Source organism: Sciurus vulgaris, assembly GCF_902686455.1.
Source record: "Sciurus vulgaris genome assembly, chromosome: 1".
Lineage (NCBI taxonomy): Eukaryota > Metazoa > Chordata > Mammalia > Rodentia > Sciuridae > Sciurus > Sciurus vulgaris.
Genome location: NC_136461.1, coordinates 23,995,818 through 24,014,750, shown reverse-complemented (window position 1 = coordinate 24,014,750; position 18,933 = coordinate 23,995,818). Strand labels below are relative to the sequence as shown.

Genomic DNA, 18,933 nt, shown 5'->3' with positions numbered 1-18,933 from the left:
GGTGTTTAGTTCTGATTGACTTTTGGAATTTTGTCAGGTGGTATCTGCTCAAGAAAGAATTGATTCACCCATGGGGGGGAGAGCGCATATGCTGATTTCTTCTGGACATCTGGATCTCCAGGGTCTTCCAAGAACTCCATTGGTAGGACAAAGAGATTAAACCTCTGCATGCAGGATTCACACATGAATGTGAGCTTCCCAGGATCAAAGCCCAAGTGCAAATGTGTCCACCTGTCCAGTTGCTATGTTCTCTCTGGCCAATCCACAAACCATCAGATCCAAAGCAAGAGCAAGTTGCACTCTCCTCAGTATCCCCAGCCTGAGGCCCCCATGCCCACTTCAGTTGTTCCCCACCAAGTGCACTTTAGATCTCATAGCAGGTGCATGCAGAGACAGTCTGATAATGCATGTTGTGAACGCCTAGGATCCAGCAGCAGAAAGCTGCCTCTGCAGGGCACAGTGGTGCATACCTGTAATCCCAGTGACTGGGGAGGCTGAGGCAGGAGGATTACAAGTTCAAGGCCAGGCTCAGTAATTTAGTAAGGTCCTAAGCAACTTAGTGAAACCCTGTCTCAAAATTAAAAAAAAAAAATAAGGACTGAGGATATGGCATCAGTGGTAAAGCATCCCTGGGTTTAATCCAGAGAAAGAAAGGAAAGGAAGGAGGGAGGGAGGGAAAGAAAGGAAGAAAGGAGGAAAGAAAGAGAGAGAGAGAGAGAAAAGAGAGGAAGAAAGAGAGAGAGAGAGAGAGAGAGAGAGAGAGAGAGAGAGAGAGAGAGAGAGAGAGAGAGGAAAGGGAAAAAGAAGAAAGAAAAGGTACTTCATGGCCACTTCAAGATGACTCCCGCCATCACACACCAGTTCATCAAGCTGCCTCTGGATCAGTTAAGATCAGACTGCCTCTCTGTTCCATGGGTTCTCTCATGCCAACTTTTTAAATAGTTTTTCTCTCTCTTTTTACTTGTTGCTCCTCCCCTCTCAGGTGCACTGGTGCTGCTGACATTACTGGCTGGAACCTCAAGGTGTCCTTTCCTGTCTTATGTTCAAAGCACCCAAATTTCTGTGTCTCTATGATTCTGATATTGAATTTTGGAGACTTCCCTGTTGCTTACCTGACTGGGAAGCAGTACTGTGGCTGCTTGAATCCCAAACCACAGAGCACCAGGAAAGCATACCCCTCTCTACTCCGCCATCTTTTCCCCTCTACTGAGTTTTTAAAGTTCATTTCTATGAATTCTGTTTGGTTCTTTCTTCATAACCTCTTCTTGACTTCTATCACCCATTCCTAATTTTATCTTTAAAAATATTTATATGAAAGTCTCTGATCGATGTTGATTATCTTAACTTTAGGCATGTGCACCACTTAGCCCTGTCTTCAGGAAAGAACTGGCCTCTAGGTCATGTGTGGTTTAGTCAGCTGGTGCCCTTGAGCTGTTCGTGTCTCCAGGGTCTGCCTCAGCTACAGAGTAGGGGACATGCTTTCCCTTGGCGAAAGCATGGACATGGCAGGGGCACTGCAGTCTTGCCATTTCTGCTCAACACAATCCTCTAACGGCAGTATTTGTTCTGTAGTTCCTCTTTGGGCCAGCCAAGATTCTCATTTTTGTATCACATCTGAGATTCTCAGACAAACTAGCTTTCTCCCCACTTTATCTTTCACAGTCATTACCCCTCAATAACCCCCTGCACTCCTAACTCCAACTAACACAGCAGGTGAATTGTCCAATTTGTTTCATCTTTTGAATTTCTCTCCCAGCAGTCCATATATGCACATATATTTTTTAAACTCTGAGATTGTCTTCAGCAGGAGCTGCTTTCTGTGGAAGTCCCATGTGCTCTACATCGTGGGAGAGTGCCATGGGTAGTTTCATGATAAGCTCCTTTAGGTTAACCAGTTTCAAGATAAATTTTATGTCAATTTCTTGGCTAGAGTTCCCCTACCACTACCATCATGATACAGTTACTGCAAATGCAATCTCACATTCACACGAATGCAGACCGTGATGGCAACTGCTCTCAGGTGATTCTGCTCTACCTCAAACTTTTGAGCCCAGTCTTATATTTTAAAGTGTATGTCTGTGTATTTAGAGCAAGAGATGAAAGTGATTTTTGTCCTTTTTATACTAACCCTTGCTCACTAAAAGCAAATCCATGAATCTGTATTAAATAGATAAAGATATACAGTAAACATCAATGTATCTGATTTAAACATTACACAATGTATACATATATCAAAACATCACATGGAACCCCATGAATATGTACTTCCTTTTTTGGGTACCAGGGATTGAACCCAGGGGCTCTTCACTATTCAGCCACATCCCCAGCCCTTTTTTTATTTTATTAAGAGACAGGATCTCACAGAGTTGTTTAGGGCCTTGCTAAGTGGCTAAGGCTGGCTTTGAACTTGGCGATTCTCCTGCCTCATCCTTCTGGGGTACAGGAGTGCACCATGGTACCCAGCTACATTTTTTATGTTTTTATGTATCAGTTAAAAAAAAATATATATATATATATTTTATACTATATATATATATATATATATATATACTATCTTAGTCAGCTTTTCATTGCTGTGATCAAAAGAACTGACAAGAACAATTAGAGAAATAATAGTTTATTTGGGGTTTCAGAGGTCTCAGTCCAATGACATCCGACTCCATTTCCAGGGCTTGAGGTGCGGTTGAACATCATGGTGGAAGAGTATGGTGGAGGGAAGCAGCTCAAGACATTACATCAGGAAGCAGAGAGAAAGCTCTCTCCTCACCAGGACAAAATATACCACTTTTTTTTTTTTTTTTTTTTTGCGGTGCTGGGGATTGAACCCAGGGCTTTGTGCTTGTGAGGCAAGCACTCTACCAACTGAGCTATCTCCCCAGCCCTACCAGGATAAAATATAAACCCTAAAGACACACCCCCATTGACCTACCTCCTCCAGCCACATCCTACCTGCTTACACTTACCACTCAATTAATCCCTATCAGGGGGTTAATTCATTGAGTTAAGACTTCCATAATCCAATCATTTCACTTCAAAACTTTCCTGTATTGTCCCACACATGAGCTTTTGGGGGGACACCACCTATTTAAACCATACCACATATGAAATTGAATATGTATATGGGATTAAATGCATTTCTATATAATATGTTCCTCTGGTCTTCCTATCCATTTTTAAACTTTTTATTTTGAAATAATTCTAGATTCACAGGAAATTTCTGAGAAGGCCCATGTACACTTCACATAGTTTCCCCTACTCAGGATCCTGCACTTCAAGATGGTGATCAGATGGCTCAGGTATAGAGGCAAGATGTTGCAGATACTGTCCATTTCCTGTTCATATCTGTTGAAGCCACCCTGCACCAAGGTCTCTCAGTGGTGGTATTTAAATATCCCAGCTTTCTAATCCCTCAGATATATTGTTTCTAAGGCAGAGTTTCCCTACTGGAATAAGCTTTAATAACCCTCATAGTAGCTGGTTTAGTAATGCACTCTTACTGGTTGCTTTTCTTTATTACTTCTCTAATAGTGTAACTGATACTTCCCAAATAAGATTTTTGTCTTGGATATGCTTTGGGTCCCCTACACTAAGAGCTTATACTAGAAGTGATCTCAGAAAGCAGAGCTTAGGATGGATTCTAGAATTGGATAAACCAGCTAATAACAGCAAGAGCCCATTTCTGATAGTCCATAACATGTTTAGAAGCCATATTATAAGGACTCTCCTGTCGTGAACTGGAGTTAGGATACAGGTGTCAGGGAAATGCAGTAGCCCATGTAGTCCCTCCAGCTTGTGTGAGATGTGGAAGCAAGGATAATTCAAGAACTGGTGAAATCCACTGGTTGTTGTTATGTCCCACTGACGTGCCAAAGGAAGAAAATTATAGGTTCAGACTAGTCAACTACCTACACAGGGCATGGCATGAAAGACAGAAAACCTATATGATGACATTTTAAAAATCCCCTAATCATTTGCAGCTGTAGGGCAGACAGGGCTGAAAACCACATCCAGGACCTAATGACAAGAGTAGCTGAGGTGTCCCATTCCTCATTCCAAGGGGACAGTAGGCTGCCTACCCTTGCCTGGAGGACACACAGAGGCCTTACCTGGAAGACACCTTGAAAGATGGTATTTGCCCACCTCGAGATCTGATTCTACCTCCTCTGTGTCTTTAGGCCACTGGGGTCACATCTCAGCATGGTACCATTGAGGAAGTACTATCCCTGCTTGGAGAAATAGGATTTTTTTAGGATTTCAGGGCCTGGATAATTGGAACCCAGGGAAAGCTGGAGGACATGTCTGGGGTATTGAGTGGGGTAGGGGAAGGAACATAGGGATGAAGAAGAGTTTCTCGATAAGGAGTTACTCTCCTGGGCAAGGACACTTGGAGCTGGGATGGTTTCTTGAAACTTGGAGGGGAAAGGTGATCAGCATCCATCATGAGACAGAAACCACAGCAGTAATTTACATAAATTTTTCTAATGTAAATTATTGTTACATAGGTATTAGCTTATTATCTAGGAAACAGAAAAGGAAAAAAAAAAGTATTAAGTCATCACCCAGAAGCAGGAACAGATATCATACCCAGGGCTGGTGAAACATGGTAAGAGGGTAACATTATCAAATTTAGAAGCTTAGAAGAGGATTTCCAAGAAACCAAAGCTCAGACTCTTGGGGAGGGATGCCAAAGTGTTGGAAACTGCTGCCACAAAGTGTTGGGAAAACTGCAAACTGGGTTCAGCTGCTGCCAAGAGAAGGCAGTGCTGATGCCAGGGTGTAGATGCGTTGCCAGGGTGACATTCACAGGAACAGGAAGCCAAGAGGAAGAAGCAACTCCCTCTTCCTGCTTCAGCCTCATCAGCCACCTCCTGCAATCACTGGCAGGGCATAGCAGGGAGCAACTGGCAGGGCTGAAATGTGATTCTCTGTCACAGCTCCCTCATCACACAACATGGTGTAGAAGGGTGGGTGTGGCGCTAAGAGGCAATAGCTTAACTGACAGAAGGAACAGTTACACAAATGCTTGCAAGGATGTGGAGAAAAAGGAACCCTTATCCACTGTGGTGTGCTAATGTAAATTAACACAGTCACTGTGGAAAACAGTATGGAGGTTCCACAGAAAACTAAAACTGCCATATGATACAGCTATATCACTTCTGGGTATTTGTCTCAAGGAAAAGAAGTCATCTTTCAAAAGAGACACCTGTATACCCGTGTTTATTACAGCACTATTCAAAGCCAAAATATGGATCAGCCTAGGTGCCTGTGAGCCAATGAATGGATAAAGAACATGTGGTATGTATACACAAGGAAGTATTACTCAGCCATAAGGAAGAATGAAATCATGTACTTTGCAGGAAAATGGATGGAACTTGAAGATACCATGTAAAATGAAATAAGCCAGACACAGAAAGACAAGCATCATGTTTCCTCTCATATGTGGAAAGTAAAAGAAGAAAGAGCAGACCTGAAAGTAGAAGAAGGACTATTAGGAAAGGAGAATGGGAGCAGGGGGAAGGGGTGAGATAGAGGAAGACAAGAGAGAGTAGAAGGGAAGTGGACATGACCAAATCACAATATATGTATATATGGAAATGTCACTGTGAAACCCATTAATTTGAACAGTTAGTGCACATTAATAATATAATAATGATTTTTAAAGAAGAGTCACAATAAATAATGAAGAGATGCACAAACTGCCAAATAAGAGGAAGCAGTCAAAAAGGTCAAAGGTGGGCCTGCTAGAAGAAATCCATTACTTAAAACCAGGGGACCCCCCGTAAGCTGTTTCCAGTATGCTCCTTCATTAGAGAAAAAAGGAATGAGCTCACGAAGGGGGCTTGGGCATCACTGAGCAGCTCAGCAGTGACTGTCTTTTCTAAGGTAGGTGAACAGTAGGAGAGGTTGCTATGGAAGTGGACTCAATCTTTGTTAATGGTGACAATGAGACTCCAGACTACCGGATGCCAGGGGGCAGCACTTAACCATGAGGAACACAGTGGATGGAATTACCTTAGTGGGCAGCAAAGTCAGAAGGCCAACCTGGGGCCCTTACCCACATGGAAATCTGGAGTTCCTAAGGGTACTATCAATGAGCAACCCCCAAGGCTATTTTTGACCACTATAGGCAACAAAGATCGAGAGCATATGATCTAAGGCTGAGGGAGCTATCACAATGGAAAATCACCAACCCATTTTTTATGCTAGTCCTTAGTCCCAGAGTTTATTGTTTGAAGGAAAGACTGGGTTCCTTAAAAAAGGGTCTCATGATGCTACTCAGAAAGTATATACATATTTGATTCACCCCAATTTATGGCCATTTAACCTGAGTAACCGTACAGCAGGGAAAGAATATCCAGATATCTTCATGCTTTTTGGATATAGCGTCTAGACTGACAGTGATATAGGGAATCCAAAATGCCACTATGAAGAAGAAGGGATGGAGGCAAGATGATAAAAAGGAGTCTGTATTACAAAGTCCATTTCACAGTGGAGCCAATGGATCTGTAGGCTCTCCTGTGTCCATTTCTTCATCCCTGAATACTTAATTGGGATGATTAAACTCAGTAGGGAGTAGAAATTTTACAGTGGTTTCTCATTCTATAAGGAAAGATTCATAATGGAAGGGAGGCCAAATGGAAGCATCTGGAATCTCACAAACACACACCCAGACAAGATAGTTAGAAGTGATTCCGTACTCTGTGGTGTACTGTAGAGATTAGCAACACACTCAACAGAGTTTAATGAATGCAGGGCTCATGGTCTCTATGGTGACCCCATTTAATTTACCAACTTGACCAGTGCAAAAATTAAAAATTAAAAAAACCACAGTGGTAGTGGATATGCTACCATACACTTAACCAAGTACTTGCCTGGATTGTAGCTTATGCCAGATGTAGTCACTTGACTGCAATAAGTCAAGACAAGTCCTGATATGTGGTGTGCAGCAATTGTTCTGGCAAATGCATTTTCCTTCCTTCCTCCAGTCATTTTCAGGGAGGAAGAGCAGAAGCACTTTGCATTCACTTGGAACAGACAATAGTGTACATGCACGGTTTTATTTCAGGGCAATGCTAACTTTCCTACTGTGACATTCCCAGAATGTCATTCTGGTTTTCTCTGTTGATGATACCATGATAATCAGACCTGAGGAACAGGAGTGGCAGACTTTAGATGCCCTTCAAGACACATGTACAAGAGGGTGGAAGATAAAGAAATTCAAGGGTCTGACCTAACAGTAAAGATCCTAGGGCTTCTGTGACCTAGGACATGCAGAGACATCCCCTCCAAAATCATGCACCAGTAATTGGGCCTTTCACTTGTTACTACCAAGTGTCACTCAGTGTACTTCTTTGGATTTTGGAGACAACATACATCTTATGTAGGAATACTGCTCCATTTGTTGTGGAAATATTGTTCAAATCTATTTATCCAAGATAATATGCTAGAAGTATTCATAGTAAATAAAGACACATTATGGAGCCTTCTGCAAGTTCTCATAGGAGATTCCCAGGATTCTGGTGTAAGGGCATGTTCTGTGCAGCAGGGAACCATTCCGTAGTTGATGGGTTCTAACAGGTAATAAGCAGTTGACCTTTAGAGTCGAATTGACTATTTGGCCAGAGCTTCCTATCATAAGTTGAGTCATAAATTTGGGTAGGTGAAACAGCAATCCATTGCAGGTTAGAAATGGAACATTCAGGATTAGGCCTGAGCAGGACCAGAGGTTCCAAATAAAATATGCAAGCAGGCCCAGGTCCCCAAGTTGTCACCTCTATTTATACTGGAGCCTCTCCCTCAGTTCATGCCTATGAATTCCTTGTGACCAGTTGACAGAAGAGGAAAAGGCTTGGTTTGGCTTTTGAATAGATTGGCACAATGGGTTGGTAGAAGACAAAAATGAACTCTTGCTGCACTATAGAAGCTTCTAAAGCATGGGCATAAGGAGAAATTGTCCCCAGGAGGTAGGACTTCAAGCAGTGTGTTGAGTCATCCACTTTGTACAGAAAGAGAAGTTCCCTAAGGTCAAGACTCCTGGGCAGTGGTGAATGGTTTGGCTGACTGCTCAGGGTCTTGCAAAGAGCAAGATGGAAATTTTTCAGTTAAGAAAGTTTGGGGAAGAAGCATGTGGATCAATCTCTGAAAGAAGATACAAAATTCGTAGATCTCTGTCTCATTTTCTCATCTCCCAGAGAATGCCCCTTGCAGAGCAGGCACTGAACAACCAGGTAGATGGAATGACTCATCCGGTGGAAATAAGCTTACTTCTTTCCTCAGCCACTCCCGAGCATGCACAATTGGCCCACGAACCTAGTTGCCATGGTGGCAGGAATGGAGGTCCCATGGGGCCCAATATCATGGGCTCCCTGTGGCCAAGGCTGACCAGGTATTACTACTATGAAGTGTCCAGTTTGTCAAAGCAGAATCTGAGGCTGAGCTTTTTACTTAGTACCATGCCTGGAGGACAGCACCAGCCACATGGTGCTGAATTGATTATATTGAACCTAAACATCCTAGAGAGGACGTGGCTCTTCTAAGACTTCATAGGACTGATGGAGATTGATCCTCTCTGTCCACAATGTCTTGACCAGCACCATTGAGATCTCCCAGAACAGGTAATTATCATCATGCGATCTCCTGGAGGAAGGGGGCACGTGACCACGTTATTCATTTGTCCTACTATATACCATACCAACCAGAAAATATTGAAGTAACCACTCGAACGCATTACGAAGGCATCACGAAGGCATCAGCTTGCAGTTACTAAATCTGCAACTATATCTTCCCCTGGCAATTGTGGGCTTCTCGTGCCAATAGCCCAGTAGACAAAGAGAGGAGTCCCTGCTGGCCCAGGTGAGGGGGCGTCTGGCTTGGATGGTAGAGAAGGAGAGTGGTGGCATGATGAGCTTCAGTCTAAGGACCCACCACAGCATGAGAGCAGAGCTTGTTCCACTCCTCCTACTATGGTCATCTGGTCATCTGCTCCTCTTACTCCTCCTCCCCCCACTCCTTCTCTTAATGAATTGTGACTAGCCACCCCCTTGGAGGAGTCATGACGGACCATGATGTACTGTGAGTTGAGTGCAAGTTGATCTGAGCAAGTGCAGGCAGGGAACTGTAACAGACACTGCCTGGTCCTTGTCTTTAAGACCTGCCTGTTTTCTCCCAAGACTTCCAGCTGCCAGCACCTGCATCATAGTTGATGTATCTTTTCCCCAGAACTCCAGAGAAATGTCTCCACCAAACATGGTTCACGAACACCAAGGAACTAAGGACCTGAACACCACTGGGGAGCAGCCTCAGCACTTCAAGATGGCATATCAGTATCACAGCTTCCTTGTCCTTTGGGTGGGATTCTTCTGAGGCAGGTGTTTTGTGCCATTTTCCAGAGTTCCCTTGCAGGATAAATCTATGGTTGCCCCATATGATAAGAATACACCCTCCTGGAATAATTCCCAGCATCCTTCCCCTATTAGTGTTAATCCTCAAATAAACTATTTCCACTCCAGTCTTTCTCTCAAGTTCAGTTCTTGGAAGAATCCACATTACCATACATGTAGTTCAAGGACTGTGTTTTGAGAAGCACTGATTGGAGAGTGAACTCCTTTCTTTCTTTCTTTTTATTTTAAATCTCTCTCTCTCTCTCTCTCTCTTTCTCCTCCTCCTCCCCTCGCCGCCTGCTTCTATCCTCTGTGTGTGCGTGTGTGTGTGTGCTTTATTCATCTTTTTGCCGTTGTGACTAAAAGACCTGCCAAGAACAATTTTAGGGGAGGTAAAGGTTGAGGGCTCACGGTTTCAGAGGTCTCAGTCCACAGACAGCCAGCTCCATTCCTTGGGCCTCGAGGTGAGGCTGAATGTCATGATGGAAGAGTGTAGTGAAACCAAGTGGCTCACATGATGACCAGGAAGCAGAGAGAGAGACTTCACTCGCCAGACTCGCCAGACACAAAATACATACCCGGAAGGCATGCCCCATGACCCACCTCCTCCAATCACACCCTACCTGCCTTCAGTGTTCACTCAGTTAATCCCATGAGGGATTAATTTGCTGATTGGGGTAAGGCTCTCATAACCCAATCATTGCTCCTCTAAACCTTCTTGCATTGTCTCACACGTGAGCTTCGGAAGACACCTAATATCTAAATCATAACATTGCGCAAGCATCGTATGTGGCAAAGGTCCATAAGAATATCATCCAGGTGTCAACCATAATTCTGGATGGTGAAACCATGAATGTTTCAAGCTTCCTCTTAGTTTTTCCTTCTAGTTTGTTTAAGAACTGTATCAGAAGCTTATTTCAATTGGCAACGAGGAGATTATTAGTGGGTTGGGTGGAATGTTGGGTTGATGCGTGGCAGGGAGGAGGTACAGATGGTTCTTTCAAGAAGCCAGGCTAGCGAAAGGCAAGGAATGGGACGGGGGTAGCTGAAGTGGGGAAAACTGTGTTAGGAGAAACTTGAGCATGTTTATGAACCATGAGCAGCCAATGATGAGGAAGGAGACAAATGCAGAGTCAAGAGATGGAAACTGAAGGAGTCAAGTCCCAGAGGAAGCCAGAGGGGATCAGATCAGGGCCCAGGTGGAGGAATTAGTTTTGAAGGGAAGGTGAGTCTCATCCTCTGAGACCAGAGGAAAGGAGATAAGGATGGATAGTTAGAACTGCATTTATTTCATCCATCGGTTTGTTTTTACACTGTCTTATTTCACAGAGGACTTGTGGCGTTTCTATAGATAGGGCAAGAGTGAAGGGATGGGCGGTGGAGAAGTCCCCATGAGGGGCTCTGCTTCCTTTGTGCAGTTAGAGGCAAGGTCTCTCACAGAGAACCAGCAGGGACATCTCCACAGATTAGAAGAGTGAGACAGAGGTTTGGGAGGTGACTGAGAGAGGGACCTCCACTGGAACTTTTTTATTTATTTTTTTGTAATGTCCCAGAATCGGCCTAAGTCCCGACTGCACAACTGTGGAAGTTTCTCCAGCAGCCTTGGTTGAAGAAGCCCTGGATGCTTATTTGTTCTGGTTTTAGACAAGACATTTCTCTGCTCTAAGTAGCAGTTCCCTCATCTGTAAAAGGAAAGGAAATTGTCAAGTCTGGAGGCGGGTTGGGAGGATTAAATAAATACTCCCATGCAGCACGTAGCAGAGCCTGGAGATGAGAGTTGCTCAGACTCTGTTCACCCTCCTGCTTCCCGCAGCCCCGAGGCTGTGTTATCTGATGGGAAGGGACGTGGGTGTGGGTCCCTTGCACTGGTGGTTGTTGTTACACACAACTATTTTAAATACAGTCGACTCTCATTATTCATGGTGTTACATTCTATAAAGCCACTGCAAAACTGAACTAGCAAACTGAGTCATTGCCCAAGAGGAAAGACAGGGTCAGGCTCCTGCAAGTCTATGGCCACATCTTCAGCAATCAATTAATACGTAACTTTGTTTCAAAGGTGTTTCTGTTTAAAGACTCTCCATTTAACAAACACAGTCATCCCTTGGTATCCTCGGGGACCCCAGTAGATACCAAAATCCACGGATGCTCAAAATGCTTACATAAAATGGCATACTATTTGCATATCACCTGCACAATCCTCCCATAGATTTTAAATAATCTCTAATTCAATGTAAATGTTATGTACATAGTTATTATACTATATTATTTGGGGAATAATGACAGGAAAAATGTCTGTTTATGTTCAGTGCAAAGACAATTTTTTTTTTTTAATCTGAAGTTGGTTGAATTCATATGTGACAAACCTGTGGATATAGAGGGTTGATTGTATATTGTTGATTTATTAGTATTAAACTCACAGCTAACAGTACTATAGCCATGTCTGAAAAAAGCTTATGAATTACACATATTTCCTCCCTGAGGCACAGCACATCCTTCTAATGCTCAGGAACACCAGACAGCACTTTGGCACGAGACTGGGAGCCATTTTAAAGAGCAAAATCACCAAGAAAAAAGCATGAGAATAAGAAAAAATATGGCACTCACTAAATAGGTCACAAAAAGGATACTTGTTTAGATTATGAGAGCTGAAACAAGAAAGCAGAATGTCTCTTTGTCCAACCTTCTGGGAAGGGACCTATGGACAACTCAAAATTTTCACATCTCTGTCCAGGTATATGTCCACAAATAACCACACAAGCATTTCCAGTGTTGATTTGAGGGTTACGGTGAATTTGCAAATATGAAATCCATGAATCATGAGAATCAATTTATAATCTTTTCTGATTATAACATTAGTATAATAAGCAGAGCTATATAAAGTTCCCTCATAATCCCATCCTATAGATGAACATGGTTAGAATTGCTATATGGTTCTGTGCGATTTTGTTATGCAAATAATGCCTGTGTGCTTGTGAAAATTCGTGAGTGTATGTGTATTGGGGTCTTTTTTTTTTTTCCTTCCCTTTCACTTAACAGTTATCTCTTGGAGAGCTTTCCAGAAAAAAAAAAAAAAAAAAAGGATTCCAATCTACGAATAGAAGCAGGTGACCTTCACTGCAGTCAGGATCTCTGTCCAAGTTCATGTCCTTCATCCACATCAGTTTGGGGAAGCAGAGTTCCTAAAACAGCAATGACTTACCAAACTTAAACGTGACACACTAAGTTTATTAGTGTTCTTCATCTTAATTGATATGGAATGAGATCAGGAGAAAAACATCTCAAAGGGCAAAAAGACTAAAAACTACAAAGTCTTGTGAAAGATAAGAGAGACTGACTTTTAGCTAGAGAAAACCATGTTCTATAATCTTTTGGAAAATTGGGACTATAGATGTTGAGAAATTTATTGATGGAAAGGATTTAAGTAATAGCATAATATAAACCAGAGCCTCTTTGAAAAAAAAATAAATAAATAGCATGGAGAAGGCTAAGCTTCTGCTACCAAGAGACCCCAAATATAGTAGCTTATAGAAAATACAAGTTTATTTCTCACTTTCTGGCCCATGCAGATGAGTGACTCTATTCCACACAGTCATTTAGGAACCCAGGTTTATTCCATATCTTTGCTTTGTCAGCCCCTTAGAAGTATTATTGAAGCTGGGTCCCTGGAACATCTGTGTTCCAAGGGAAGAGGTAATGGAGCATGAAGAGCAAAAGCTCCCCCTGCCTCAAGGTTTTGTTTTTTGTTTTTTGTTTTTATTTTTCCAGAACTAGGTATTGAAACCAGGATGCTTCACCACAGAGCTATATCCCCAGTCCTTTTTATTTTTATTTTGAGACAAGGTCTCACTAAGTTGCTAAGGCTGGCCTTGAATTTGCAATCTCCTCCCTCCCGAGTAGCTGGGATTACAGATGTTCACCACTGTGCCCACCAAGGCCTATTTCTGTGTATGATCTGTTGGAAAGAGCTTCGTCACAAAGCCACACTCACCTGTAAGAGAAGCCAGGAAGTGTGGTTTCTAGGGGACCAGTCATTTCTCCAGCTGCTACTCTGTTGGCATAGAATAGCTGGAGGATGGCTTTGGATACACAACTAGCAATCTCCACCACATCTCCATTTTCTGAGCCTCAGTAGCTGCCCCTATAAAATGGGGATAATGTCATATACTAATTAAGATTGCTTTGAGACTCAGATCCAACAATACATGCAAGAGTGCTCAGTATCCTACTGTGCCTGATAAGAATTTCTCATTGTTTTTCCTTTGAAGCTGCAGGCCTCTTGGAGTAAGGAGCATATTGTATTCCATTTCCTTGCACAAGGCCTGCCCAGAGTAAACAGGTCAACACATATTGAATAATGTAGTCACTGTTTATCCACCATCAAAGCTTTTTTCATCTCTCTTTGAATGTTTCAATAATTTTCTGCTTGTAGAAAAAAATGTAGATGCATGTCAGTGTACCAATTGGGATTCTTTGGACAGCCAAGTGACAGTCCGTCACTATTAAACTTGCTTGAGTAAGTTGGACTTGAGTAAGATGGACTCCCTCACATATCCAAAAGTCCAAGCTTTGTGTCAATGGAACATCTCCTCTTCCCTAAGACCCCTTTGGTCTCCTCATGTATTGGTTGCATCCTCTGGCTGGGAACAACATTGCTGGTGGGACTCCACACATGAAGAGACTGTTTCCAGAAGTCTCCTCTCTACCATAGTCTTCACTTTGGGTTTTTCAGGCCAGACCCATCCAAACCATCACTGTCAAGAAAGATGCAACCACCACGATGAACTTGGACCAAACAAAACTCACTCCTGGAGCTGGGCTGGGGCCAACCCTCCCTTGGTCGTATGGGGATTGAAGACAACTGAACAAAATTAGGTCTGTGAGTGCAAAGAAAAGTCAAGGAATGGCTGGTGCATGAGCCACCAACCTGTTTCTGGCAATAACGGAGGCAGAGGGCCAGGTGAGGGTGTGATGGAGAGCATGCAAACAGCAGAGAATTAAAGCTTTTTCTTAAATTGTACCTCAATAAAGTTTAATTTCAGTGAAGACATTTCTGGAAGAGGCAGAAAAGGGGGAGTCATCCTCAATGCCTCCTCTGCCTCATTCCCATATCCAATCCATCACTAAGTTTCATAGGGTCTAAACTTAATCCTCTGACCTTCTCTCGTGACTCACTATCATGCCCCCACTCAGGTCTCATCTCCTGCAGGCACTGAGACAAAAGACAGGGCCCAGTCTTCCCTTCCTCCTGCAATCCACAGCTTTGCTGCTATTACCCAGCTGCGCACCTTTACTGTGTGCCCAGCCCTGAACATATGCAGACACAGCAGAAAGGGCCCCTGCCTACGTTCCCTTTGCCAAAAGCAGGCATAATGAACATCTTCAACACTTCCTGAAACCCAAATTGAGCCAGGTCATTCCCCTGCTAGAAAGCCCCAGTGCCTGCAAGCAGTTCTTTACCACGACCCTCAGTGTGCTCCACCTCCCCAACCCCTTCCTCACCCTAACTCCCAGCAGTGGCAAACACTGGCGTTTCCTCCAAGTGCCCTCCCCTTTCACACCTCTAGGCTTTTGCACACTCCTCCCTCTGCCCAGAAATCCTTTCTCTGTTCTCCATCTGGCACAGAAGAGAGGATCTCCATTACAATTTCTCCCTCTCTCATTCTCCACACCCCCCTAACACGCGTGCATGCGCGCGTACACACACACACACACACACACACACACACACACACACACACAAGCAGCATTGCAGAAACGTTAGCTGAGTAGAGGAAACTCCTTAGGTCAGAAATTAGCCAGAGTTCTCCAAATCCACCCCCACCCCCCCCGCAGTACTCCTTAAGAAAGTAAAAAGCAGCCCGACACAGTGTGTACGCCTGTAATCCCAGAGACTTGGGAGGCTGAGACAGGAGGATGGCAAGTTAAGATCGGTCTGAGCAATTTAGGGAGACCCTGTCTCAAAATAAAATAAAAAGGGCTAAGGATGTAGCTCAATGGTACAGTGTCCCTGGGTTCAATTCCCAGTAGTTGGGGGGGGGGGCATGAAGAGGAAATGGGACCCAAAGGCTTAGGAGCATGAGGACCTTGCACTTGCTCTAAGCAAACGGCACTTCTCCAGTTACAATCTATGTAAAAGTTGTATTCTGTGCGGACTATACAACATATTCATGTTTGCTTTAATACAAATATTATTTTTACCGAACTTCAAATTGATGATCCAGAGAGATGCTCCTTGTTTATTCGTCGTCCTCTCAAATCAGCTGCCCTCCTCCTCTTCCCCAGCCGCTGAAACTCTAAGCAAGACCTGATTGCTTTGCCAACTCCAAAAGAACAGCTGGGTTTTGCTTCCCTGGAGCGAGAGGATGGTGGGGGCGGGGCGGGGGGGCGGGAGTCGGGAGTTCCCGCCCATCCCCCCGCCCGCTGCGGAGGCGGAGCCGCTTGGATCCCGCCCGCGGGGGCGGGGAGGGAGCCTCGGCGGCCGGCAGCTCGGCTCGGCTGGTTCCGGGTTGAGAGGCTGCGCTGGACCGGAGAGGTGGCCGCTGAGCTGGCGGGGGTAAGGGGGTGCGCCCGGCTGGGGCTGGTGCAGGGATCGGGCAGCTGTGCGGACCCACACCCCTCCTTTTCTCTGCACAGCTGTGGTGCGACTCGGCCTGGCTTCTCCCTCCCCCAGAATTTCCCATCCCTAGCTCTCCCCCTCCCCCAATTGCCCCGGTGCAGGGATTTGAGCCCCCCCCTCGGCCTCCGCCCCCTTCCTGGTTCTCCTTTTTCCAGTACCCATCCCTTCGGACTGTCGGGTCCCCGAGAACCTCCTCGCCAGGAGCCCCTTCCCTTAGACACCCTCGGCCTCTTCCCTTCAGCACCCATCGCTCTGAGCTACCCACTACCTCGAAATCGCCCTCCCAGACGCTCACCCCGGGCAGTCTCGCGTCCCTTCCTCGTGTAACGCCCCCGGGCAGTACCCCTCCTTCTCCAGTGACTGCTACCCTGTCTCCGCGGGCCTTGTCCCGCGTCGCTCCCTCGGGTCTGCCCCGACAGCCCCGCGCTCCCCGCCGCCCCTGCCTCGGCCCCCTCCCCGCCGCCCCTGGCGCCATGGCTTGCAGCCTCAAGGACGAGCTGCTCTGCTCCATCTGTCTGAGCATCTACCAGGACCCGGTGAGCCTGGGCTGCGAGCACTACTTCTGCCGCCGCTGCATCACTGAGCACTGGGTGCGGCAGGAGGCGCAGGGCGCCCGCGACTGCCCGGAGTGCCGGCGCACGTTCGCCGAGCCCGCGCTCGCGCCCAGCCTCAAGCTAGCCAACATCGTGGAGCGCTACAGCGCCTTCCCGCTGGACGCCATCCTCAACGCGCGCCGCGCCGCGCGACCCTGCCAGGCGCACGACAAGGTCAAGCTCTTCTGCCTCACCGACCGCGCGCTGCTCTGCTTCTTCTGCGACGAGCCTGCGCTGCACGAGCAGCACCAGGTCACCGGCATCGACGATGCCTTCGAGGAGTTGCAGGTGCGCCACCGGGCGGCCGGGGGCGGGGGCGGGGGCGGGGGCGGGCCCGCGCCGGGGGTGGGGTCGGGGCTGGGCTGCCGGCAGGGCCCAGTCAGGATTGTCACTGGGCGGGCTGCAGGCAGGGTCGGGCCCTATCAGACTTAATACGGAGTGGGGCGGGGCCGTGGCGAGGGCGGGGCCTGGGCGGGGCCTCGGTTTCCTTTACCCCGCGAGGTCTGAAATGTTTGGACTGGAAGCCTGACACCGGTTGGGAAAAGGTGGAGGGTGGAGTGGGACGGTGGGACAGAAAAGGTAAGAGCTGGGCCAGGTACTGGCTTGTTGGGGACGCAGGCGCATCAGAGCTGGGCAAAGGCAGTGCCTCCATTAACGCTAGGCCGTGGGCGGGGCCGTGAGGAAGGGTCTGCACCCAACGTAGCTGCGGAGCTCTGGCCGCCTGGGGATACGGTGAGGCGGGGCCTCCGTCTGGCGTGCGTCTGGACAGAGGAGGCGTAAGTGCTAGCCGGTGCTGCGCAGATGGAGGTTAAGCCTAACAGAGGGGTGGAAGTTAGGGTCAGCAAACGGCCGAAAGACTGGGATTACGTACGACTGATTGGGCCGAGGTGTGTGAGGGGATAAGGCCTGGGTCAAGTAAGCTGCTGTAAGAACCGTTTTGGATTTAAACCACAATGGGGGCTGATTGAGAGTGGGGCCAGGACTTGAAGATTCAAGAAGAAAATAAGTCCCAGAAGTGATTTGAGAAGGTTGAGGAGGGGCATGGACGGACCTCTAGGAGTCTTCAGGGACTTTTGATGACCTCCATGGCTCTGTCACTCACATCAGGATCTTTGAGGACTCTGAAACAAGGGCAGTCAGCCTAGGACAATAATTGATCTACTTAGACCTTCCCATATACATGATGAACTCCTACTCATCCCTCATGGCCCTGCTCAGATGTCCTTCCTGCAAAGCCTTTCCTAAGTTTCACTGGCTAGAACCACATTTTGCCAAACATCCTCTGTTAGTAATACGATTTTTTTAAAAAAAGTATTTGAAGATCAGCTCCATTTGAAAGATAAAGTTTATTTTCAATACCCTCTCCCAACCTCTGCTGGATGGTTCTCAGTGTGCGTTTGCATACTAAAGGCTTAGAAAAAGCTTTACATCTTGTAGTAAAGAAAACCATTTTACTGTGTTTAATAAAATAATCCCCATGCTTATTTAAACCTGAAATCCTTTTCTCAAGCTAAACTGTTTTAATCCAGCAGTCCTATGTTCCTGACCTTAGGATACCAATCTAGCCCACAGTTCCCCAAGGACAGAAACCGTCTTTAATTCCTCAAGTCTATGTCCCCAAAACCTGGTATAGGCTTAGCCTGCGGTACACTCCAGTAAATGTTGAATGAATGAATGAGTGACCAGTTGTGGCCTAGGCCGACCAGACAGTGGAACATTTGGAAGTGGAAGGTATGGAAACGGAGTGCGCAGAAAGTGGAATTAGGAGGTAGTGAGCTCTGTGACCTTCAAGACTTAATCAGGAGCAAAATAACTGCTTTCCTCTGTGTCCCAAGGGGGAATCTCCACTCCCCACCTCACTCCACCTCACCCCCACCCATATGTGAATCTGAAAATTAGCCTACACCTAGCAGACATTCATGAGATGTGTGTTGGGCCCAGGAGAAATGGCCCTTGTTCACCATCCCACCTTTCATACCCCTTCTGGTCAGACTGCCTGAGGATGGAGGCCCCGTCAGAGGGCGAGCAAAGATCACGGGCTCTGGGAACTTGTACAAGGCCAGTGGTGGCCCTCCACCCCTGAAGCCCCTGTGCTAGGTGTTGGTGTCTCCATCTCTCCATCTGTGAAGTCACATGAACAGGGAGGAGGGAAAACCGCGACAGGAATGGGAACGAGTGTAGTTAGAAGGGACACTGTCTGAAACCATCTGTCCAACCTCTTCATTCTACAGATGTGAACACAGGTGGGGAAGTGACGTGCCTTATCCAGGAGAGAGCTAGCCTGGCCTGGGCCAGATGCTTCCTCCGCTGCTCGCTCCTGCCCTCCCTGTCCGACTCCTAG

At 46.2% G+C, this 18,933-nt stretch overlaps 1 protein-coding gene across 1 annotated transcript in view; it reads left to right on the top strand.

The window, feature by feature from the left end:
- Positions 1-15,814: 15,814 nt before the first annotated feature.
- TRIM62 (tripartite motif containing 62) overlaps positions 15,815-18,933 on the top strand; it is a 30,132-nt gene continuing 27,013 nt past the window's right edge. The window contains exons 1-2 of the mRNA XM_079138888.1: positions 15,815-15,936; positions 16,241-16,880. Coding sequence (XP_078995014.1) covers positions 16,473-16,880 — 408 coding nt within the window. The 5' untranslated portion in view covers positions 15,815-15,936; positions 16,241-16,472. The remainder of the gene's footprint in view (positions 15,937-16,240; positions 16,881-18,933) is intronic.